At 38.8% G+C, this 26,084-nt stretch overlaps 1 protein-coding gene across 3 annotated transcripts in view; it reads left to right on the top strand.

The window, feature by feature from the left end:
* GALK2 (galactokinase 2) overlaps positions 1-26,084 on the top strand; it is a 142,429-nt gene that overhangs the window by 10,013 nt on the left and 106,332 nt on the right. For 2 of the 3 annotated variants that reach the window (XM_036442674.2, XM_045582699.1), the window contains exons 2-3: positions 12,419-12,507; positions 21,803-21,926. In XM_036442674.2, coding sequence (XP_036298567.1) covers positions 12,419-12,507; positions 21,803-21,926 — 213 coding nt within the window. Of the gene's footprint in view, positions 1-626; positions 839-12,418; positions 12,508-21,802; positions 21,927-26,084 lie in introns of those variants that run through there. The other variant, XM_036442666.2, reaches the window with a different exon arrangement.

The raw sequence follows: 26,084 nt of genomic DNA, 5'->3' as shown, positions 1-26,084 counted from the left end.
AACCCCAACTGGAAACCAAAAAACAAAACTCACATTACTTTCTTATACTATTTTCCTTATGCCACGTCTCTTGCTAATGAAAGCACTTTCTGTTTATTATGTTTCTTGATATAGGGCATCTAAGACTTCTCTAGGGAACTGAAAAATGAAGGGGTTGAACTGGAGACTAAGGACTCTTGCAGTTTTAGACACGTTTTTCTTCTTTTTGCTATGTATTCTAGGAAGGCCTACTGAAGCATCTAGTCTGGGATAAATGCAAATGTGTTTAAATCAAGCGTTGCATCAATTTTATATTGCCTGATTTGGAAACAACCCACACAAGAGGCAATAACTAAACGTTTTGGGGTAGTTGCTGATCATTAAAGAACAAAAGCCCTAACTTTAGAAAAAGGGTGGGGGCCGGGGCAAGGAGAGCGCAACCCGAGTCTCCAGCTTATAACACTGTACTCAGACCTAAGCCTAGGACGCAGAAGGAAAATTTACGAAGTCAGCTTCGCCTGTGCTTGGGACAAGGGCTGCATGGAGTCCGGGACAGCTCAGAGCTCCAGCAGCCAGGGGGCTGAACCTGACAGCTGCCGGGTGGGCGGAGCCGCACAGCCTGGGAGGGAGGAGCCGGGGGAGGGGCGGGCGGGAGCAGCCACCTCGGCGAATCTGCAGGATTTCCGCTGGCTGGTGCGGCCTGTGTCGCCCGGAAGAAGGGGCTCCCGCAGCAGATGTCTTGTGATCGCGTTGGGAGCCTTTCTTTACCAGTTGGAACTGCCGAAGGGAGAAGGGTCTAGCGAAATATGGCCACGGAGGGCCCTGTCACGTGCCGAGTCCAGGTGGCAGAACATCCCAGGTGGGGGAGAGGAGCTGCCGCGGTTTGGGGGTTTGGGGTCGCCTGGGTAGGTGCAGACGCTGTCCAGGGATTTGACGCTTCACCGGACACCGGGGCACCGATTTTTCCCCTGGGAGGGAGCAGAATCCTTGAGATTTTCATAAGGCTGCGCTGCTGGGCTTTCAAGGAAGACCACGTGGCATTTCCACCTTGACTCCTGTCAGGAATGTGTGTTTCTCTCCATCTTTGCAAATTCTTCTTTTCCCTTTATTGCTCAAGGTGGTATGCTCTTATGCAGGGCTTTAGCAGAAATACCCAAATGAACTCTAAATCCCTTCTCTCTCTGTCTTGCCTCTGGCTGATAGTGCTTTTTAAGGTCTCCTTTCTAAAATATTCACTGAAAACACGCACACACACACACACACTGTCCCCAACAAACAAACAAATACAAACAAAACAAAACCCTTGGTGTATGCATCCTTTTACACAAATTATGGAATCTATGAATTGCCACTTTGGGAGTTAATATGCCACCAGTATTTATAATAACTAATAGCTTAGTGATACCTAGTGGACAATCTTTTCATTTGAAGGGTATATTGCAGATACTTTGTAGAGATAAGTAATTTTGACTCAGATTTTCTAATGCCTCCCCCTTTGCTGTTTCTAATTTTTACTCCCACCCCCCATAACTTTTTTCTTTAATATTAAGTCTGCAAGCTCTCCCTACTTCCTGATATATGATCATCCTGTGACGGTTGATAATATAACTTACTAAAACTTGCAAGTACTTTTTCACCCTTAAGCCAGCAAACAGTGGGCCTTTAGTTACCAGAAAGAAACACAATTTTTGGTTATGGAGACTAGCGCTAATTTAGACTACTTGTGAATGAATGTCTTTTTTTTTTTTTTTTCCCCTAAATCCTCATCCAAAGATATTTTTTTTCCTCATTGATTTTAAGAGAGTGGAAGGGAGGGGGAGAGACAGAGAGAGAAATATTGATGTTAGAGAGAGAGAGACTTTGATTGATTGCCTTCTGCATGCTCCCTAACTGAGTGAGGTATGAGCCATTGACCGGAATTGGTCCCAGGACCCTTCAGTCTATGGGCCAATGCCCTAACCACTGAGCAACCGATTTAGGGCTTGTGAATGTCTTTGGATGTCAGTATATTCTCTGGAGGCCCTTGCACAATAGTGTTGCCCTTACACATTTTACACATTTGAATGAATTAGGACACTTTGTTAAACACATGCTTCCAATAAAATTTATGAAGAATTTGTTACATGAAAATAATCCGACACCCTGTACTAGTACATAAAGCATATCTATGTATAAATTTCTGTCTTTTGATTTATATGATATTAATAAAAATGCTCAATATTTCCCTTTGGGGGAGGGGAAATGGTGGTAATAGTTACTAAAAGTGAAGAATTATTTATAAAATTTTCTTATAGAGATCTTTACCTTTTCTGACTTTCAGTGTTCATTCATGCAACAAATACTGTTCTGTCCTAGCCACAAAAGAGATCATAACAGCAGTCAGATGAATTTGTGCTCTACCTTTTTCTTGTTTTCACTTGTGTATGCAATATGATTGTTAGCTTCAAGCAGTGTGTCAGCCACTTATTCATTTTAGTAGGGGTGACTTAAGTTAAGTTTAGATAGTGTATCTATAAATCCACCTAGCTGGTCATATGTTGCAATATGCTGAAAGGGAAAAAAAATGCATCAGAGTGTCAAGATCAGATTGTCTTCTTGTGGAACTCCTGTTCTTTCTTCAGAATGCCTCTTCAACATCAAGGACACATGATCCTCTAAACCAGTAGTTTCCAAACTTTCTAATGCCTCGACCCTTTAATACAGTTCCTCATGTTGTGGTGACCTCCAACCATAAAATTATTTTTGTTGCTACTTCATAACTGTAATTTTGCTACTGTTATGAATCGTAATATAACTGTGTTTTCCGATGGTCTTAGGCGACTCACAGGTTGAGAACTGCTGCTGTAGAGCCTAAGACCATCGGAAAACACAGATATTTACATGAGGAACTGTATTGAAGGGTCGAGGTGTTAGAAAGGTTGAGAACCACTGCCCTAAATAAAGGCATTAGTCAACCACATTTAATATTTGGATGAACTTCTTTTCTATTGTTTTTATATAAAAAATAAAATAGAAATAGAAGCTCTGATTTTTTTTCTGCATTTCAATCTTACATGCTCTCTGTATTGTAAAACTACTTTAAATTCCACTGTTCTAGCTTATTATTATTATTATTATTATTATTATTATTTTTAATGGTGTCTTCTCTCTTTTCCTTTTCTTTGGAATTAAGTTTTAAACTGTTGGATTATTATTTTTAACAGCTATATTTATACATAATTCTCATACAAATATTTTACCTGTTTAACATTTACAGTGAAATGGTTTTTAGTATATTCATAGGATTGTGCAATTGTTACATTCTCAGAAGAATTCTGCATCCCCCAGTCTTAAGCAATCACTAATGTACTTTCTGTTTCTATAGAGTTGCTTATTCTGGAAGTTTCAAATAAATGGAATCAAATAATATGTAGTTTTTGTGATGAGTTTCTTTCACTTAATATATTTTCCAGGTTCACCAATATTGTAACAAGTTACCAGTATGTTATTCCTTTTATGGTTGAATAATATTTATTGTATGGATAGATCACATTTTATTTATTCATTCATTCATCAGTTGATGGGTTGTTTCCACCTTTTGTTTCTATGAATAATGGTGCTGTGTGAATGCATTCTCAATAGGAAAGATTTGAATTATGTAAAAGTATATTCAGGAAAGCCCAGAAACCCCACAGTTCCTTTACTTACTATAGTCTCTGATTCCTAATCTGTGCTGTCAATTCTTCGATTCATAAAAGTTATCCATTTGATTTGTATCCTTGTAAGACTATTTTATCCTAATAATATATTGTAACCTTGTAATATTGTTACCATTTTATGCAAAATGGTATTATTATATTCATATGAGTAGAATCATATTTGTTTTTCTGTAATTTTTTTCACTTAGCAGTTTTTCTTAGAGATTCTGCCATATCACTCCATTCAGATTTATTTCACTATTTTAAGGACCAAGAGTGTTTAATATAATAATATGAATACCATTATTTATTTAACTGCTAAACTATTTAAGAGTGTATATTTTAGTTTCCGATTTTTCACTTTTACAAACAATGCTACAGTTAGCATTTTTGTACATATATCTTTGAGTATTTTTGTGAATGTCTCTTAAAACTCATTCATGAAATAAAAAAAGAAGAAAAATGGAATCTCCTTAAAAAACAAAACAAAAACTCATTCATGGAAATGGAATCAGGGCCAAAGGTAATGAACATTTAAAATTTTGATTGTTGACTAGCCGGTATGGGTCAGTGTTTGAGCAATGACCTATGAACCAGGAGGTCATGACTCGATTCCCAGTCAGGGCACATGAATAGGTTGTGGGCTCAATCCTCAGTAGGGGTCATGCAGGAGGCAGCTGATCAATGATTTTCTTTCATCATTGATGTTTCTATCTCCCTCTCCCCTCCTCTCTGAAATCAAATAAATTTTTTTAAAATAAAATTTTGATTATGCCAAACGGTTCGGCAAAAAATGTTACCAGACTAGAGGACTGGTGCATTAAATTCGTACACTGGGTGGAGGGTCCCCCAGCCTGACCTACACCGTCTTGCAGTCAGGGAGCCTTCAATAGGACTTCCTTAGCGCTGCTATGGAGGCAGAAAAGGGGCTCCCGCCACTCCAGCTGTGCTTACCAGCCTTGAAGAGTCTGGCTCAGGGCTTCTGGCTGAGCAGCACTCCTGTGTTGAGTGTCTGCCCTCTGGTGGTCAGTGCATGTCATAGGGACCCCATAGTTCCACTGTTAGGTGGATTTTCATGTTACCCTTTTATTATGTTGGATTATTTTGTTGTTAGTTTTCAGAAGCTTTTATATATGTATTTTTTTGTATGGATGTATGGGTTTTTTAAATATATTATGCAATATTGTTCCCAGTATAGCACTTAAACTTTTTATGTCTTTTACATTTTATGTAGTGTAGTATAGTATTGAGTGAAAGCATAGTGTAGTACAGTATGGTCTTGATTCTGTTTTTAATGGGAATATTTCTACCATTTTGCCATCAAATATGATGTTTGCTGTTTCTGGTAAATAGCCTTTATTAAAGTAAGGACATTTCCGTCTTTTCCAGCATGTCAAGAGCTTTATTTTATTATTATTATTTTTTGGTGTGACTACTTATTTGCTAAATTTATTGGGGTGACATTGGTCAACATGAACATATAGGTTTCCGGTGTGGGTTTCTAGGTTACGAGATTTGTGTATTGCACTATGTGCCCACCAATCAAAAGTCAAATCTCCTGTCAACATATGTTAGGAATCCCTTCACCCCCTACCCCAATCCCTTTCCCTCTGGCAACTACCACACTGCTGTTTGTGTTAATGAGTTTCAGTTTTATATCTCACATATGCATGGAATCATATGATTCTTAACTTTTTTTGGCTGACTTATTTTCCTTACCATAATTTCTCAAGGTCAATCCATGTTGTTGCAAATGGTGCTATTTCTTTCCTTCCTATGGCTGAGTAGCATTCCACAGTTTTTATGTACCACATCTTCTTTATCCAGTCCTCTAGTGCAGGACACTTTGGTTGTTTCCACATCTTCCACCATGAATAATGCTGCAATGAGCACAGGGGGTGCATATATCTTTGCAAACACATGATTTCAAGGTTTTTGAGTACATACCCAGAAGAGGGATTTCTGGGTCATATGGTAGCACGATTCTTAGTTTTTTGAGGAATCACCAGTCTGCTTCCTATAGTTGTACTAATCTATATTCCCGCCAGCAGTGAATCAGGGTTCCCTTTTTCCCACAGCCCCTCCAATACTTGTTATTGTTTGTCTTATTGCTAATGTCCACTCTGACAGGTGTGAGGTGGGATTTCATTGTAGTTTTGATGTGCATTTCCTTGATTTCCAATGAGGTTGAACAAATTTTCATATATCTATTGGCTGTTCCTATGTCTTCTTGAGACTGGTATATTTTCAGGTCTTCTGCCCACTTTTAGTTTGGGTTGTTTATTTGCTCAGTGTTGAGTTTTGTGAGTTCTTTAGACATTTTGAAAATTAAACCTTTGTCAGAGCTACTGTTTGCAAATATCATCTCCCATCTGGTTGGCTGCCTCTTTGTTTTGTTAGTTTCTTTGGCTGTGCAGAAGCTTCTTAGATTGATGTCATTTCATTCATTTATTTTTGCCTTTACTTCCCTTGCCTTTGGGACAAGTTTATAAAATGTTCTCTATGACTAAGGAACCAAGTTTGGTACCTATATTTTCTTCTATGTAACTTATTGTTTCAGGTCTTATATTTAGATCTTTGATCCACTTTGAATTAATTTTTGTTCATGGGGACAAATTGTAATCCAGTTTCATTTGTTTACTTGTGGCTGTCCAGTTGTCCCAGCACCATTTACTGAAGAGACTGTCTTTACTCTATTGTGGATTTCTGACTCCTTGGTCAAAAATTATCTGTCCATTTCCATGTGCTCTTATAGCTGGGCTCTCTATTCTGTTCCATTGATGTGCATATCTGTTTCTCTGCCAATATCATGCTGTTTTCATTCTTGTAGCTCTGTAGTATAATTTGAAGTCAGGTAGCATGATACCTCCAGCTTTGCTCTTTCTCTCAGGATTACTTTGGCTATTTGGGGTCTTATGAGGTTCCATACAAATCTGATGATTCCTTGTTCTATTTCTTTAAAAAATGACATTGGTATTTTGATGGGAATTGCATTAAATCTGTGTATTGCTTTAGGTAATATTGCCATTTTCATTATGTTGATTCTTCCAACCCATAAATATAGGATATTTTTCCATTTTGTTTTGTGTTTTTTTAATCTCTTTTAATAATGCTTTGTAATTTTCAATATATAGGTCTTTTATATTCTTTGCTAAGTTTATTTCTAGGTATTTTATTGATTTCAGAGAGGACAGGAGAGGGAGAGAGGAATAGAAACAACAATGATGAGAGAAAATCACCGATTGGCTCCCTCCTGCACAACTCCCACTGGGAATTGAGCCTGCAACCTGGGCATTTTCCCTGACTGGGAATCAAACAGCAACTGCCTGGTTCATAGGTTGATGCTCAAATACCGAGCCATTGTAGCTGGGCTCTTATTATTCTCATAACAAACCTTTGCAGTAACTTCTGTCATTATCCCCAGTTTGTAGTTGAGGAAAATGAGGGATAGAACAACTCATTAAAATTGGGATTTTAAGTGAGGAAAAAGTTTTCCTCTACTCTCTTAAGTTTAGGAGCTGGTGCCTGTGAATTAAACTGACAAAAGATAGATTAATAGGGGAAAAGGTTTATTTCACATTCACGTGGCGGCTTCCAGAAAAGAAGTGAAAACCCAAGGAAGTGGTTAGGGCTGCGAGGTTATGTACCATTTTAACAAAGGATGATAAAATGTGAGAATTGACTCGACAAAAAGAAGGGGGTTGGGTTTGTAGGGATGGCAAGTTGAGGGAAGGTAACTATACGGGGGGGAAACTAATGGAAAATGATAAGAGCTATTTTAGTAAGGTTTGTTTATGTAAATTTGTTAGTGAAGTCTTTAATGATAAGAGTCTTCATCTCTTTGTATGGGAGAATTACAGAAAGGGAAATCTATGCCCTCCTCTTAGGTAGATAGATGGAGAGTAGAGAGCTCCTCCTGTGTTTGCTATTTCTTAAATTGCCTTCAGCTTAAAATAATCCTCCTGCCAAATGATATATTTTGAAGTGGCAAGTTTTGATTCCCTTCACCATGAAAATACATATTTATAACTAAGTATTCTTAAATTAGTATTAAAAATTCATATTTTTCTTGATATGTTGAGAGTGAAGATAAAACAGAAGCACAGATAGTATAAGAGACTTGTCTAAGATCATATCGTCAAACTAAAGATACATGTCTTGTCTCTTAAAATTTTAATTCATTCTTTGCAATTAGCCATTTGGTCACCCAAGGGTCCTCAGAGAATTAGTCCTTATATTGAACTCTATTTCATTTGCTAAAGTCATATTTTTTGTTTCTCAAGTTCTATTAAGACTGCTGTTAAAATAGATCTGAAGTCCAAAGAGCATTCAGATCACCAGATTCAGCAATTTGTGTGGTGATAATTTGACCATTTCTGCCTTTACCAATGTGATCTTTGTAGGGGCTCTTATGTTCATACTAGAGGCCCTGTGCATGGAAATTCATGCACTGGATTGGGGGCTCCCTCAGCCTGGCCTGTGCTCTCTCACAGTCCAGGAGCCCTCAGGAGTGGGAGGTAACCTAGTGATCAGGGAAGGCAACACTCCCATCACACCTCTGCTGCTGCCACTGCCCGCAGCACAAGCCTTGGCCAGCCCTGGTTACCTGAGCCTCAGGCGGCCTTGGGCGGCTGTGGCACTGAGGGGACTGGAGGACTTGTCACATGCTTGCCACCCTGGTGGGCTAAGGGGACTGGGTGCCGCCATCTTGTGGCTGTGGGTACAGCCATATTTGAGGGTGTGGCAGTCAATTAGCATATTCCCTCCTTATTGGCCAAAGCACCACCATTTTTGTGAGGGCATGAGGGTCAATTAGCATAATCCCTCTTTATTAGATAGGATTGGAAATGTTCACTATACTCTTTTTGGAGGCATACTTTAAGTGACTATATTTTAAGTGATGGAGTCTTGCTGGTGACTAGCCCAGTGTGGTAAAAATACAGCTACTCTCCCAGTTATAGCCATATTGCTTCATTATTAGAGGACTAAAGGCCCAGTGCATGAATTCATGTACAGGTGAGGTCCAGCCAGCCTGCCCTGACCAATCAGGGCAGGTGGGCCATGGTGAGGGGTCGTAGGAGGTTGGCCACTGGCTCCGCCCCCACTTGGGGTGTGAGGATCAGCCATGGGGAGGGGCTACGAGAGGTTGGCTGACCAACCCCACTCCCATCGGGCTGGTTGGCTGGCCGCAGTGCATGTCATAGCTACTGATCATTCCAGTCATTCCAGTCATTCCAGTCACTTGGCTTTTATATGTATAGATTAGGTTCGAGGTTTAGAAAATATTGTGTATACCAGTTCTTTCTATTCTTCAAGAAAAATGCTTTCCTTTACAGTCTCTTTGCATTTGAATTTCAAAGGCAGGAGCATTGTATGGTAAGCCTCTTGGTGATGGAGTAAGTATAGAAAGGCACGAACAGAATGCTTTCCTGGGGTAGTTCGGGAAAATAATGCAAAATTTAATAACTCAAAATCATTTTACTAAACCCATTTTAGGAGACTTATTTTAATGTTCTGTTAGTACTTCATCTTGTTTGTGTTTGCAGTGTTTATGAAAGCAAATTAATAAGTATTCAAGTTCAGCAGAACTTGAATTTTGTCTGTATGTGATTTTCACAGGCAGAAATAGCCCCTATTGAGGCTAGTGGAGTTAAATAAGCTAGAAAACTTCTCCCTCTTTCCCACACCTAATTGGTCACTGATTCCTATGGATTAGACTTCCTTACTATCAACTTAATTTTCACCCTTCTCTGTCTCCACTTGGATTTCTCTCTTTCTGCCTTGCCTTCCTATGACCCACCTTTCATGCACTCCCCAGTGAGTTTTGTCAAGTGTGAAATGGATATCACTTTATCCTTAAACATCTGTTCTCAGCCAATTGCTTCTTTTAATATATTTTATTGATTTTGTACGGAGAGGAAGGGAGAGAGATAGAGAGCTAGAAACATCAATGAGAGAGAGTCATCGAACAGCTGCCTCTTGCACCCCCCCTACTGGGGATATGCCTGCAACCAAGGTACCTGCCCTTGACCGGAATCGAACCTGGGTCCCTTCAGTCCTCAAGCAGATGCTCTATCCATTGAGCCAAACCAGTTTCGGCTCTTTTGATGTATTTAAAGCCCTCATTATAATTTTCTGAATGCAGCATGCTGGTCTTTTGAATTCCATTTGCCTAGAATGCTTCACAACATCCCATTTGTCTGACATCATCCTTTACAATTAATTTTAACTGTTGCCTCTTTTGGAAGCCTTCTCTTATTCTTTTCTTTTTGGATTTATCTTCATCCACATTCTCCCACAGTAGGAGCTAAATAGCTTCTCTCTACTCTCAAAGAACTGTATTTATTGTCATGCTGTATTGTACTTTTTAGCTTACCCATCTTTCTCTTCTGACAGACTTTTATATTCCTAGAGGCCAATGACTATTATTAATCTCCTTTTTAAGTTATTTAGTAAAGAATCAGCAAATACTTTTTAAAGACTTTTTATTTTGAAATAATTTAAGATTTACACAAAAGTCAAATATAGTAAAAAATTACTGCGTACTTTTCTGCCAGCTTTCCCAGATGTTAATGTTATTCCATATTTGTTTTATTGTTCTCTCTTTTTTTATGTTATATTTTTCTAAACAGTTTGAGATTAACTTGATGAGGCATCATTGCCTCTTTTACCTTAAATACTGGAGTGTGTTTCCCAGAAACAAGAATATTTTCTAACACAACCAGAATACAGTGATTAAAATCAGGAAATTAGCATCAATATGACATTATCTATTGACATACCTCAATAACAATTATCCCACCAATTATCCGACTAATGTGCTTTTTATAGCAAATAATAATAATAACTATATTTTTTTGGTCAGGATTCAATTGAGGACATGGTGCATTTAGGTTTTTTGTTTTGTTTGTTTTGTTTTTTAAATATCTTTTATTTTGGTGGGCAGACAGTTCCTCCGTCTTTCTTTGTATTTCACGAACAGTTATTTTATAGACTATCTCTCAATCTGGGTTGCAGGGAAAACTTGTGAAAAACTTGGAAATGGATCAGAAGATTACTAGGTGTCTCCAAGGAGAATCAGAAGTTGCCTGGCATACCTACCTTTCAAGTGATCTGATTTCTGTGTCTCTGAGCCTTTCATTACAGTCAAGCCCTTTAACAGTGCTGTAGGCCACAGAAAACTAATAGAGTGCAAATGCTTCTTATGCATAGAAACTGCAAATTATGTCTAGAGGGATGCAGTCGATTGTTGCTATTAACCAGTTTTAGTAGCTTTGTGTTTACTTGTAAATTCATTTCAACATTCCTTATTTGACTATATGAGTAGTACTTTGGTTTCTCCTTCTAACTGGTTATAATATTTTACTGGTTTTGTCATTAGTTCATGAGATAAAAATGTTTAAGACATGTTTATTTTATACCTGTGTAAGAGTCATAATTATACTTTAAAATTGTTTCCTTTTTAACAGACTTTACATAATATTTCTTCATTATTAGATTTGCTATATCTTTTTTTGATAAGAATACTACAAACAAGTAATTTTGTTTTCTCAGTACATCATATCAGGAGGCACATGATGTCTATTTGCCCATTACCAATGCTGTTAACTGGGATCACTTGGTTAAGGATACATCTGCCTGGTTTTTCCACTGTAAAGTTACTATTTTTTTCTGTAACTATTAAGTATCTTTTGATGAAATCTTTAAAAAATATGTTAAGCTCTAACCGGTTTGGCTCAGTGGATAGAGTGTCGGCCTGTGGACTGAAGGGTCCCAGGGTACCTTGGTTGTGGGAACATCCTCAGTTGGGGAGGTGTGCAGGAGGTAGCTGATGTTTCTCACTCATCGATGTTTCTAACTTTATCTCTCTCCCTTCCTCTCTGTAAAAAATCAATACAATACATTTAAAAATATGTTCATATTCTGTTTCATATCAAACTTCCATTGACTGGTTTTAGCATCCATTGATGATCGTTGGCTGAATAAAAAATTGTTACTATGATGGTCACTAAATGATGATTTTCATTTCCCCCCCATAAATTTTATATTTATTATTTGTCATTCTAGTGTAATGAAGTGTTTTTCCTTTTCTTCCAGTTATTTTAAAAAATATATTTATATTGATTTCAGTGAAAAAGGGAGAGATAGAAACATCAATGATGAAAGAGAATTATTGATTGGCTGCCTTCTACATGTCCCCTACTGGGGATTGAACTCACAACCCAGGCGTGTGCCCTTGACTGGAATCAAACCCAGACCCTTCAATCCGTAGGCTGATGGCTGTATCCACTGAGCCAAATCGGCTAGGGCTCTTCCAGTTATTTATGTTAGTATGGACATACTGATTTGTTTTATTCTGTGGGTTCTAATATGATGTCTTTTATTACTATGTCGATTAAGTTGTTTTAGATTTGGGCAGTGGGATCCTGTATGTGGGCACCTGTGTCCTGACATGTTACATCATCGTTTTAGCACTTCCTTACTTTTTGGCACAACAAGATGTGCCAGGTTTGCATCTATGAAAGAACATCCAAACTCTTAGAATTCACTTAGGGAGTTTCAATATTTGTTATTCCTGGGGTTCTAAAGGAAGTATCTCAGTAAAAGATTTGCTTTTTATTATTTTTTATTTTATTTATTTTTTTTTTTTACTTTTTAAGGGTAACTAATGATGATAGGTATATGAAATATGTTTGCACATATGTATTTTATGGATTTTTCTATTATGTGGATATTCTGACACATTCTACTCCTGTTTTCAGATTGCTAAAGCTAAAGGAGATGTTTAACTCTAAGTTTGGATCCATTCCCAAGTTCTATGTTCGGGCACCAGGAAGGGTCAACATAATAGGTATTTCAAAAGTTCCTTCTCTAATATTTTTCCTACTTTGATAAGATCCAAGTTTTTTTTTACTACATTATTTTCTTACTTTTTTCTGAGAACTGAAAAAAAAAAAGAATATTTCACATATACCTACTCTAGCAAGATAAGCTTTTATATAAGAAACCACACTATACTTTCATCTTTCCCAATTCATGTTATTAATGTTAATTTTTCCCATTCATTTAAAAAATTTATAAATTTGTTGAAACTAGCTGTTAATGTTGTTTCATAAGAATGAAAATATTTTTCTGTGCTGCAGGTTACATTTTTAGACTGTGAGTAATTTTGATGATTTTATGTTTACTCATTGTAGTAGAAGAATACTGGAAATCCTGTAATTCCTCATTTTTATTTTATTTTTTTATTTTTGTTATTAATCCTCACCTGAGGATATTTTTCCATTGATTTTTTAGAGAGAGTGGAAGAGAGGCAAAGACAGAGAGAAACATCCATGTGAGAGAAATGCATTGATTAGTTGCTTCCTGCACACGTCCTGACCTGGGCCCAGGCTGGGAGGAGCCTGCAACTGAGGTATGTGCCCTTGACTGAAATCGAACCTGGGACCCTTTGGTCCACAGGCTGATGCTCTATCCACTGAGCCAAGTTGGCTAGGTCTAATTCCTTGCTTTTAATTATTTGGTGGCCTGAAGAATGATTCTTTTTAAAACACTTATTTAAAAGAGTTTATTTGAGCCACACTAACAACATGTGCCAGGAGCAAGATCACAAATACTTGGGAGAAGATTTTGCAGTTTCTTTTATACATTTGAGATTAAAGAAGGAAAATTAGAAATGTTACATGAAGGTGGGAGAAAGCAATTCAGGGGAGTACAGGACAGTTAAACTCAAGTTTTATTTTATTTTATTTTTTTAAAATATATTTTATTGATTTTTTACAGAGAAGAAGGGAGAGAGATAGAGAGCTAGAAATGTCGATGAGAGAGAAACATCGACCAGCTGCCTCTTGCACACCCCCTACTGGGGATGTGCCCGCAACCAAGGTACATACCCTTGACTGGAATCGAACCTGGGACCTTTCAGTCCGCAGATCAACGCTCTACTGCTGAGCCAAACTGGTTTCGGCTAAACTCAAGCTTTAAAAGGAGGGTTCTGAGGGGCCATCTTCAAAGGTGTTAACGTAGATGCACAGAAACAATGGACAGGGCTTGTTTAAGGCAAAGATAAACCTTTTCCTAAAGAAGATATATGCCTGGGACATGACTACCAACCATAGCCTGCCCAATTAGGAATTTATGGTCAGATCACCCTGCAAGATTACTTTCTGTAGAAGCTCCTTTTCCATCCACAACAGGAAACTTATGCAGCTCCCTATCCAGTTGAAGTCATATTTAAACAATGCGGCATGAGATTTGATGATATTCATTTTACCAATAGTTATTGAATACCAACATGTGCTAGAATGCCATAATATATAAAACTGGAACAGTGGCCGTCTTCTTGTGAGAATGATTTGTTTTTATTGAGAGAAAATAGGATGGAGAACTGAGAAAACTTCAGGAGTCAAAGGAGGATTAAAAAAAACACTTATAAAATGAAAAGTGAAGCCGAAGCCGGTTGGGCTCAGCGTTAGAGCGTTGGTCTGCGGACTGAAAGGTCCGGGTTCAATTCCGGCAAGGGCATGTACCTTGGTTGCGGGCACATCCCCAGTAGGGGGTGTGCAAGAGGCAGCTGGTCGATGTTTCTCTCTCATCGATGTTTCTAGCTCTCTATCTCTCTCCCTTCCTCTCTGTAAAAAATCAATAAAATATATTTTAAAAATATATATATATATTTAAAAAGAAAAGAAAAGTGAAAACATACAAAAAAGTAATTGGCATCCTAAATAATAACAGGCTAATATGCAAATTGACCAAATGGCTATGACACGCACTGACCACTAGGGGACAGATGTTCAATGCAGGAGCTGCCTCTGGTGGTCAGTGTGCTCCCACAGGGGAAGCACTGCTAAGCCAGAAGCTGGGCTCACAGCTGGCAAGCACGGCTGCAGTGGTGGCTGCAGTGGTGGCAGCCTCTACCACCTCTGTGGCAGCACTAAGGATATTTGACTGCCAGCTTAGGCCCTCTCCCTGTCTACAGTCGGACATCCCCAAGGGCTCCCTGACTGCAAGAGGGCACAGACCAGGCTGAGGGACGACCCCTCTGAGTGCACGAATTTCATGCACTGGGTCTCTAGTAATAGAATAAATTCCCACGTACCCAATAGCTTTAATTATTATTAACTTAGGTGATCTTATTTTACTTCAAAGCAAATAATAGAGATATAAAAAAATATGGGATGTTTAAATGAGGGGGGAGGGGCAACGGATTAAATCCAGTGGGGAGAGAGATTGAAAAGAGAGGAACTGATGGAGCAGAATTCCCTAGAGGGCAAGAGGGCTGGTATCTAGAGCATAGGAAGAGGGTCTCCTTGACTCTTTTTAACAGAAGGCAAGGAAGAAAAGGATACAGGTTGATGTAGGTAAATATATAATTTTTGCATAAAAGGTTGAGGGAGTTTTTATGGGTGGGAGGAGTTGTAAGTTTAAGGAGAAGGCAGAAAATATGAAATAGCCTTGGGAGGAAGGATGGGAGAGGGAGATGACTGGAAAAACAAAAGGTTTGCTGAGAACATTGAGGTCTGGCTAGACCTGGAGACCAAAGAATTATAGCAATACTGCTATTCAGAGTTTTCATTTTTTTTTTTTTTTTTTCTTTTCAGCTGGTCTAAGTTGCTTCTGTTTGTTCTAGATTTTTTTTTTCTTCTTCATATGGAGGTTACAAGAGAATGGCAGTGACATTAGGATGTTGATGATATGGACCCTGGAATCTGTGCTGAGTAGAAAAAACAATAAAGGTAGTAGGGAATTTATAGGGTTGAGAGGCCAAAGAGCTGAGTCTGGAAAACAGGAAAGCAGGATGGTGTTAGTAAAGAATATGGTATTTGAAATTAAAACTTCATAGGCAGAAAAGTTCCAGGTGATAAGAAGGTGTTTGGGCATTACTAAAATAGTCAAAACCATGGGAGTAAATAGATGGCTGAGGCAGGGAGGAGGTGCGGTTTTCCAGAGGTCAAGGAATTAGGAAGTGGGGCCTTAGACTGGGTTGTTTATCTGAATTTTATGTCGGTTATAGCAGGATTGGGATGGAAGGAGATGCTAAGGTCTTCACTGAAGAACTGAGAATCTAAGAGGTCATAGATGAGAATGATGAGGAGGAGAGAATGTGGTCAAGCATCCGAAGAACAGGACAGGAAAAAGACCTGGAAACAGCAGAGTGGGAGAATAACAACTTGAAATCTTGAAAGGACTGAAAAGAAGCAGTAGCTTCAGATCAGAGCCAAGCTTTCTTTAGTTTTGTGGGTAAAGTTTCAAAACTAAGGATTTTCCTAATAAGTAATTCTTTAAAAAAAAAAACAACTTTAATTTTCATATTATTACAAAAGTTCCTCATTTTTACCCCCTCCACCAGGTTCCCACCCCACCCTCTGCCCATTCCTCACCCCCCATTGCATTGTCCTCATCCATAGGTGCACAGTTTATGTTCAGTTTCTTCCCGTACCCCCACTCCTTTTTCCCCGAGAATTGTCAGTCCACTCCCCTTCCATACCTCTGATTCTATTATATTCAACAGTTAATATTGTTCATCAGGTTTTTTAATTCCCTTGGTTTTTAGATTCACTTGTTGATAGTTACATATTTGTTGTTCATAATTTTTATCTTTTTTTTCTTCCTCTTCCTAAAGAACCCCCTTCAGCAATTCATATAATTCTGGTTTGGCGGTGATGCACTTTTTTAGCTTTTTTTTATTTATTTGAGAAGCTCTTTATCTGGCCTTTGATTCTCAGTGATAGCTTTGCTGGGTAGAGTATTTTTGGCTGTAGGGTCTTGTTATTCATCACCTTGAATATTTCTTGCCATTCCTGTCTGGCCTGCATGGTTTCTGTTGAGAAATCAGCTGACGATCGTATGGGTGCTCCATTATAGGTAATTACCTGCTTTTCTCTTGCTGCTTTTAATATTCTCTCTTTGTCTTTTGCTCTTGGAATTTTAATTATGATATGTCTTGGTGTGGTCCTTTTTGGATTCCTTTTGTTTCGGGTTCTGTGGCTTCCTGGACTTGTAAGTCTAATTCTTTCTCCAGGTGGGGGAAGGTTTTCTTTCACTATTTCTTTCAATATGTTTTTGGTATCTTGCTCTCTGTCATCTTCTGGGACCCCCATAATTCTGATGTTGGTTCGTTTGAAGTTGTCCCAGAGTTTTCTTACATTATCTTCAACTTTCTGGATTCTCTTGTCTTCTTGCTTCTGTGGAGGAGTGTCCTCTGGCTCTTTATGTTCCAAATCTTTGACTTGATTCTTGTGATCTTCCATTCTGTTTTTAGGACTCTGTATAATATTTTTTATTTCAGACAATGTATTCTTTATTTCTAGTTGATCCCTTTTCATATCCTCATAGGTCTCATTTATTTTATCCGCCTTTTCTAGGATATTCTTGAAAAACCTTATAAGTGTGGTTTTGAACTCTATATCCAGTTGCTTTTTGTCCTCCATTTCTTTCATTTGTGATCTGTTTCCTTGTCTCGGCATTTTTGCTGCTTCCCTGAGTTGGTAGGGTGGCTTTGTGTGTTAAGGTGTCCTATATGGTTCAATGGGTCAGCCTCCCAGTTATCTGAGGTAGACACTCTTGGTGCACCCCTTTGTGGACTGTGTGTACAGCCTTTTGTAGTTAAGTCTTAATTGTTGTTGGTATCACTGGGGGGGGAACTGAGCTCCAGGCCAGTTGGCTGTGAGGATCAGCTGTGTCTACTGATAAGTAATTCTTATTCTAGTAAATTTATTGACTATTTTCTGATTTAAAAAAGGGAGGGGGATATTATGTCTCAATGTGGTTAATTTAGTTAATGCTTGGGATGAAATGAATTTCAGTGCTTATTAAAAACATTATATTTTCTGTTAAAATATGCAGAATGTAATTGTCTTATTATCCTACTTGCCAGCAGTTCCTGCTCCCCACCTGCTCCTTACCCAGAGGATTTCCATAATTCTTGACAGAAGGCTCTCATCCACACTGCAGCTTTCCCAACAGAATTTGGTGCCTCCATGCAGTTCCATTTCTTTAAATACATAGTTTTTTTTTTTTTTTTTTTTTTACTTGTGAACCATTGTTTTGTATTATTATCTTCTTGAAGGAAGTTGGGGAGAAAGATAACATTGAAAATCACTTCTCTATTGGTCATTGTCAATTGAGGAAAAGCCCTTTATTTTTATTACTTTTTATTTTATTATTTTTATTAAAACTTTTTTTCTTTTCTGCATGTTTGTTTATTTTGTTTTTTAGATTTAATTCTTGATAGATATGTATTAATTGCCATTTTATTGTTCGTATTTTTCCCCTCCTCCTCCTCCTTTTCCTCCTCCTCTCCCTTTTCCTCCTCTTCTTCTTCCTCTCCTCCTTGCCCTCCTCCTCCTCCTCTTCTTCCTCTTCCTCCTCTCTTTCTTCTCCCTGAAGACTTTTTGGCATTTCTTGTAATCCTGGTTTGGTGGCAATGATCTTCTTTAGTTGTTCCTTGCCTGGGAAGCTCTTTATATGTCCTTCAATTCTAAATGACAGCTTTGCTGGATAATCTTGGTTGTTGGTTCTTGCTTTTTATCAGTTTGAATATTTCTTGCCACTCTCTTCTGACCTGCAAATTTTTCCCATGTAGGTAATTACTGGATTTCTCTTGCTGCTTTTAACACACACTCTCTCTCTCTCTCTCTCTCTCTCTCTCTCTCTCTCTCCCTCCCTCTCTCTCTCTCTCTGTCTTTTAAAATACATTTTATTGATTTTTTACAGAGAGGAAGGGAGAGGGACAGAGAGCCAGAAACATCGATGAGAGAGAATCATTGATCAGCTGCCTCCTGCACGCCCCCTACTGGGGATGTGCCCGCAGCCAAGTTACATGCCCTTGACTGGAATTGAACCCGGGACCTTTCAGTCCGCGGGGTGAGGCTCCATCCACCGAGCCAAACCAGTTTCGGCAAGACTCTATCTTTAACCTTTTGCATTTTGATTATTATGTGTCTTGTTGTGGTCCCCTTTGGGTTCCTCTTATGTGGAACTCCCTGTGCTTCCTGGACCTGTGTGTGTATTTACTTCATGAGGTTAGGGAAATTTTCTGTCATTATTTTTTCAAATAGGTTTCCAATTTCTTGCTCTCTCTCTTCTACTTCTGGCATCCTCATGCTATGAATGTTGGTATGCTTGAAGTTGTCCCAGAGGCTTCTCATACTGTCCTCATTTTTCTGGATTCTTTTTTTTCTTCTGTTCTGATTGGATGACTTTTGCTTCCTTATTCATGGTGTCCCCCCAAAATGTATACACACTTTGAATAATTATTAATTCCAATGGATTAAATCTGAAAAGGAAAAAATGTCAATTGAGCTAGAAGCTGTAAAGTGTGTATAAAGTTTTTGGGACACCTTATATGTCAAATTGCTGTTTTGATTCTCAGTGTTCTATTGTTGATTTCCTCTGAATTATTCTTCATTTCAGTTAATGTTTTCTTCATTTCTGACTTTTTAAAAATGGCTTCCATATCTCTGAGTTCTTCAAGCATACTTATAACCAGTATTTTGAACTTTGCATCTAGTAGATTGCTTGTCTCCATTTTGTTTAGTTCTTTTTCTGGAGTTTTGTTCTGTTCTTTTGGGATGTGTTTCCTTTTCTCTTCATTTTGGCAGCCTCCCTGTGTTTGTTTCTATATATTAGCTAGAGCTGCTATATCTCCCAGGCTTGGTAGAGTGGCCTAATGTAGTAGGTATCCAGTAGGATCCAGTGCTGTTGCCTCTCCCTTCATCTGAGGTGAGCATTCCAGGTGCATCCCTCAGTGTGGGCTGTGTACACCCCCCTGATACAGTTGAGCCTTGATTGTTGTTGGCATGTCAATGGGAGGGATGGCTATGAAGACTGGATATAAAGACTGCCAGGGACCACTGTGAAAGATAGACTATGCAGGGGCCCATCCTACCAAGCAGGACTTACTTCAGCAGGTCTGAAGTGCCTGCTAAGTTGCTTGTGGAGGTGGTTGGTGGTGCTTTGATGTGTCTGAAGCTGTTCATTGGGTGCTCTGGCTTTGGGGCCTCCCAGGAGGTGCAGGCCAAGGTCAGCCACCATCTGTGTTCTGCCTGAGGCCACCCAGCATGAGCTACAAATCCAACTGCAGATGACCATTACTTGTTCTTGGCTTTGCGGTTCCCAAAAGAGGCCAAGTTTGGACCCTAAGCCAGCTTGTCACTAGTGCTAGGCCTGGAACCAGTTAGTGAGATGTACAGGGCATACTGAGGCCAGCACTGCTTATTTGAGAGATTTTAGGAAAGTCTGAAGAATCAGCCAAGACAGGTCATTTGTATGGAAAAGTCACTGGAAACAGCTTGGGTGGGCCCACAGGTTGGTGGGGTCTCAAATATGGTGCCTACATGTCGGCTCTGTGGGAGAAGGGCTCAGAAAAGGAACAGTGGCTTCTACCAGTACTTCTGTCTTGGAGAAAACTGTCCCTCCAGCTCTGTTCCTGATGCCAGACACTTCAGTTCCTCCAAATATGTCTTTGGTGCCTTTCAGGCTGCTGCCCCACTGTTGGAACTCAGAGGGAGTGAGTCTGAGTAAGTTCATATGTGGGCCCTTTAAGAGGAACTGCCTGGGACTCCAGCCACCCTTGGTCTTAGCCACAATCTTTACTGGTTTTTACAGCCAGGAGTTATGGGGAATCTTCTACCTGGCACTGGAACCCTGGGCTGAGGGGGTCTGCTGTGGAGCTGGAACCCATCAATCCTTAATGGGAACTTCCACAGCTGAGATATTCCTCCTGATTTTTATATATTTGCCATATGTGGGTATGGGAACAGCTTGTTCTGTGTCTCCTTTGTTCTTAACAGTCTCAATATGGCTTCTTCTTTATATTCTTAACTGTAGGACTTCCAATTAGCTAGATTTCAGGTGGTTCTGAATGATGGTTGTTCTGTAGTTTAGTTGTATTTTTTATGTGGTTTTGGAAGAACTCTGCCATCTTGACCAGAAGTCTGTTTTATTATTTTAAAGGACATATCAATGTACAAAGAAAAGGCTTGTTATCTGTAAGAACATGTAAAATAATATTTGTTTTAAAAAATATGATTATGGAATTGAATTGCCTTCCATTCATTTTGCATTTCTCAGTTGTTCAATGTCTGACATAGGAGCAATTAGATATAAAAATCTGGTACGGGGCCCGGCCGGCATGGCTCAGTAGTTGAGCATAGACCTATGACCTGGGAAGTCCTGGTTCAATTCCCGGTCTAGGCACATGCCTGGGTTTGCAGGCTCCAGTGTGGGTTGTGCTGGAGGCAGCCGATCAATGGTTCTTTCTCATCATTGATTTCTCTATCTCTCTTTCCATTTCCCTTCCTCTCTGAAATCAATAAAACAAAACAAAACAAAACAAAAAAACCTGCTATGGGGAAATATAAATGAGCTTGCTTAGCCCACCTTCTTGAATTGTTATTTTGTAGTTAAATGTTATGTGTAACAACCTTGAATTTAAGTGATAATCTGAAGACATTATGGTATAACAGAAAAAAAATTCTTCCTGGTGTTTCATGGAAGAATTAGAATTAAAAGAATAGTTTACTTCCTATATTGTCTTACTATATATAAAGTAATACAGGATAAATATTATTTTTCTAGTTTATTTTTCTTTATCATAGCTATCATAGCTATATGGAGCATATTCAACACAATTTACCAGTGCCAGTATAATTTGTAAGGCATTTGGTTAGACCACAAAGAAAAATAAAGCAAAGCCCTCACCTTTGGTGATCTCATTCGTTAGTAAGGAAGAAAATAGGACTCACATAATGTTAATGTGAGGGAGAGAGTACTAAAGGCGTCAATCATTCATATTTTAAAAGTTGATACAAAAAACAACAGAAAAAAGAATAGTGCTTTTGATGCTTCACAGTTATTTGAAAGTATTCATTATGAATTAAAAAATGGAAAAAAACTTACAAATGTTTAAAGAAGTCTAAAATTGATAGAAAATATAATAACTATTATACTTCTGCTAGCAGTAGTTTCTGGCTCAGATGTCTGGGAGAAAAGGAAACCCCCATCAGTTTCTTCCCATAGTATTTATTTTCTGTAAAAACCTAGCTTGTGGTCAAATTTTTTTCCTCAGTGTCATCTTGTGCTTGCTTCTTTTGTGTTGTTGTATGTTTTCAATGATGAAACATGCTTTCTTTTTTTCCTAGGAGAACATATAGATTACTGTGGATATTCTGTGCTTCCTATGGCTGTAGAACAAGATATGTTAATAGCTGTGGAACCTGTGAAAACACACACTCTCCAACTGGCTAATACAAATCCCTTGTACCCGTGAGTATTTAGGATTGGTACTATGTTGTATGCATGCACGTGTGTGTGTGTGTGTGTGTGTGTGTGTGTGTGTGTGTGTGTGTTTATATCCAAATGAATCTTTAGGAGCTATCAACTTTATAATAAATGATTTAGCTTATTGAAAATTTGTATCTGACTTGCAAAAGAATCTAAGGCTACTATTTAATATTTGTTTATTTTGTTTGTTCTCTCATTCATTTAAGAAATATTTACTGGCCCTAGCTGGTTTGGCTCAGTGGATAGAGCTTTGACTCACAGACTACATATTCTAGTCAAGGGCATATACCTCAGTTACAGGCTCAATTCCTGGCTCTGGTTGCGGCATGTGCTGGAGGCAACCAATTGATGTGTCTCTCACATAAGGATGTTTATCTCTCTCTGTCTCTCCCCCTCTATTTCACTTTTTGTAAACACCAATGGAAAAATATCCTTGAGTGAGAATTAACAACAATAAAAAAGGAAGTATTTACTGAAGGAGGAAAACCAAGATGGCAGCATAGGTAAATGTTGGTACTCACCATCTCCCATAATCACATCAAAATTACAACTAAAATACAGAACAGCCATCATTCAGATCCTCCTGAAATCTGGCTGAATAGAAGTCCTACAGCTAGAGAAGTAAAGAAGAAAGTACATCCAGACTGCCACAACCAAGCTATTTGCAGCGGCTTTTCCATATGAACAGCCTGTCCTGGCTCAGGCTTCAGACTTTCCTAAAATCTCTCAAACAAGCAGCAGCTAGCTAGCATGTCATTGTGCCCTTACCTATCAATAAGAGGCCCAAAACCTAGAACTAGTGACAGCATGTCTTGCTTTATATTTTGGCCTCACCTGAGCACTTCCAAGCCCAACACAAGTAGCAGCCATCTGCTGATTGCTCTGTAGCTTCTGCTGGGTGGCTCCTCTCAGGAGGCCCCTGGTGGACAGCTTCAGACCATATCAGATTACAGCTCTGCACTTTCACAAATGACACACTCAAGGGGCAGACTCAGTGAGCACCAAAGCCCCGCTGAAGCAAGGCCTGCTCCACAGGGGTATCTCTTGCATATTAGCTCTTCCATTGTAGATGCTGCTGGTTCTTACAGCCAATTGGTCTCAAGGTCAGCTCTTCTGAGTGATGCTAACAGCATCAACTACAAGGCTCAACTTCAAGACTATGCACATAGCTCACATAGGGGCATGCCTAGAGTGCCCAGCTTAGGTGATTGGGGGGGCTGAGCCACTGGGCCCTACAGTACACTTACTACACAAGGCCACTCTACCAATTCCAGGAGACATAACAGTTCTAACAAATACATAGAAACAAACACACGGAAGCAGCCAAACTATGAAGATAAAGAAACATATCACAAATGAAAGAACAGAAGAAATCTCCAGAAAAATAAATAAATGAAATGGAAGCAAGCAAACTACTGGATACAGAGTTTAAAACAATGCTATAATGTCATTCAAGGATCTTAATGAGAGTTTCAGCAGATTTAGTGAGACTTCCAAGGATCTTAGTGAGAAGTTCAAAGACATGAAAAAGGAATTATGTCAGAAATTAAACATGCACTAACATAATTTACAGGCATTCAACAATAGAGTAGAGGATTCTGAGAATAAAATCAATGAGTTGGAATATGAAGAAACAAAAAACAGTCAGAAGAGCAAAATGAAGAAAGAATCCAAAAATATGAAGATAGTGTAAGGAGCCTCTGGGACAACTTTAAATGTACCAACATTTGCATTATGGAAGTACCAGAAGGAGAAGAGAGAGAGCAAGATATTAAAAGCCTATTTGAAGAAATAATGAAAGAAAACTTCCCCTACGTGGTGAAAAAATAGGTCTACAAGTTCAGGAAGCCTGAGAGGCCCAATCAAGATTAACCCAAAGAGGCCAAGACACATCAGAATTAAAATGCCAAGGGTTAAAGACAAAGAGAAAATCTTAAAAACAGTAGGAGAAAAATAGTTAGTTACCTACAAGGGAGTTCCCATATTCTTGTCAGGTGATTTCTCAACTTTGCAGGCCAGAAGGCAGTGGCAAAAAATATCCAAAGTAATGAATAGCAGAGACATACAACCAAGATTACTCTACCTAGTAAAGCTATCATTTAGAATTGAAGGTCAGATAAAGAGCTTCAAAGACAAGAAAAAGCTAAAGGAGTTAAACCACCATATGGATATTACATGAACTATTGTGTTTAAAAAAATATATTTTATTGATTTTTTACAGAGGAGAAGGGAGATAGATAGAGAATTAGAAACATTGATGAGAGAGAAACATCAATCAGCTGCTTCCTGCACACCTCCTATTGGGGATGTGCCCGCAACCAACGTACATCTCTTGACTGGAATCGAAGCTGGGACCCTTCATTTTGCAGGCTGACACTCTATCCACTGAGCCAAACCAGTTTTGGCTACATGAACTGTTGAAGGGTATTCTTTAAGCAGAGGAAGAAGAAGGAGGAGGAGCAGGAGAAGGAGAAGAAAAAGATTAAAAAAAAAAAGTGGCAATAAATACATATCTATCAACAATTGAATCTAAAAATCAAAAGAAACAATCTAATGAAAAAAATAAACTGATGAATAAAATAGTACCAGAGGCATGGAAACATAGAACAGATTGACAATCTCAGAGGGATGGGGGGAGGTTGGGCAGAAAGATGTTAACCAAAAATCTTATCTACATACTAGAGGCCCAGTGCATGAAATTTGTGCACTCGGGGGGTTGGGGAGGGGTTTCCTCAGCCAGGCCTGCCTTCTCTCACAGTCCTAGAGCCCTCAGGGGACATCCTTAGTGCTGTTGCAGAGGCATGAGAGGCTCCCACCACCACAGCTGTGGACACTAGCTGTGAGCCCAGATTCTGGCTGAGTGACGCAACCCCTGTGGGAGCTCACTGATCAGCAGGGGGCAGCTCTTGCATTGAGCATCTGCCTCTGGTGGTCAATGCATATTATATTGACTTGTCCTTCTGCTATTTGGTCGATTTGCATATTAGCCTTTTATTATATAGGATATGCATTACCTATGGACACAGAAAATAGAGTAGTGAAGTCATCGGGTGGGTTGCGAACTGGGTGGATGGGGGCAGTGGAGGAGGAGGTAAGAGGAGACATCTGTAATACTTTGAACAATGAAGATAAAAAAGAGAAATATTTACTGAAGATTTATCATGTGTCTGACGTTATTTTAGATACTGAGCAATACAAAGATGAAAATAACTCTGTACCTGCCTAGAAGTTATTCATCATCTAATGCGGTAATTATCTCCAGGAAAATCAGAGCTGGTGCCTTTCTTACGTTACTAAGGCACCTTCTGATTCTCTTGTCATAACATTTTACCATGCTGTATTGCCATTAGCTGCTTACTTGTCTCTATCCCCCAGTAATTATAAGCTTTGTGAATTCAGGTACTGTTGCCACACTTCTTCAGTGCTGCAGCCTCAGTGTCAAACATAGAGTAGTATATAATAGGTTTAACTTTCTAGTATATATGCTTTAATTAAGTTAAGAATATACTTTCTGTTGTTGCTATTATTTTTTATATCTTTTAATTTCTTTTTACAGTGCAAAATTTTTATATTTAGAATTAGGCAGCTGACCTCAGTTTAGATGACCCCAATTTTGTTGGCAACATCCAAAGCATCATAGTCAGGAGCCAGTCGAACATATGCCTTCTTCTCTCCATCAGGCCTGATCAATGTCACAGAGCTTCTTCACCCCGTTTGATCTGGTGCTTGGCCTCGATGTTCACAATGAACACAAGTGTACCATTCTCTTCTGTCTTCTTTGTGGCTGATGTGCAGTCAGGGGGAGTTTGATGATGGCATAGCAGTGAAACTTGTTTCTTCTGGGTGCACTCTTCCAAGGATTTTTAGGCTGCCTTCAGAGCCTCAGTGTCTTTGGCTGTTGGAAGGTGGGTGACGTGAGGATCTTTTTTTTGTGTGTCTGTGGATGCCTTTCTTTGTTTTCAAAACCTTTGCTTTAGCTTTGGGAGGGGTAGGGGTGTCCTTCCTTGCTTTAGGCACCGTCTTTTTAAAAAGGATTGTTTTTAATTCTCAGTTTGCTAAGATTAAAAACAATAATTGATGGGTATGGAATTTTATTAAATATCTACTCAATATTGATCATTTTTAAAAAATATGAATTAT

This window comes from Pipistrellus kuhlii, unplaced genomic scaffold, assembly GCF_014108245.1.
Source record: "Pipistrellus kuhlii isolate mPipKuh1 unplaced genomic scaffold, mPipKuh1.p scaffold_m20_p_1, whole genome shotgun sequence".
Taxonomy (NCBI): domain Eukaryota; kingdom Metazoa; phylum Chordata; class Mammalia; order Chiroptera; family Vespertilionidae; genus Pipistrellus; species Pipistrellus kuhlii.
Note: the sequence above shows the minus strand (reverse complement) of the source record. Positions and strands in the feature narration are given on the sequence as shown.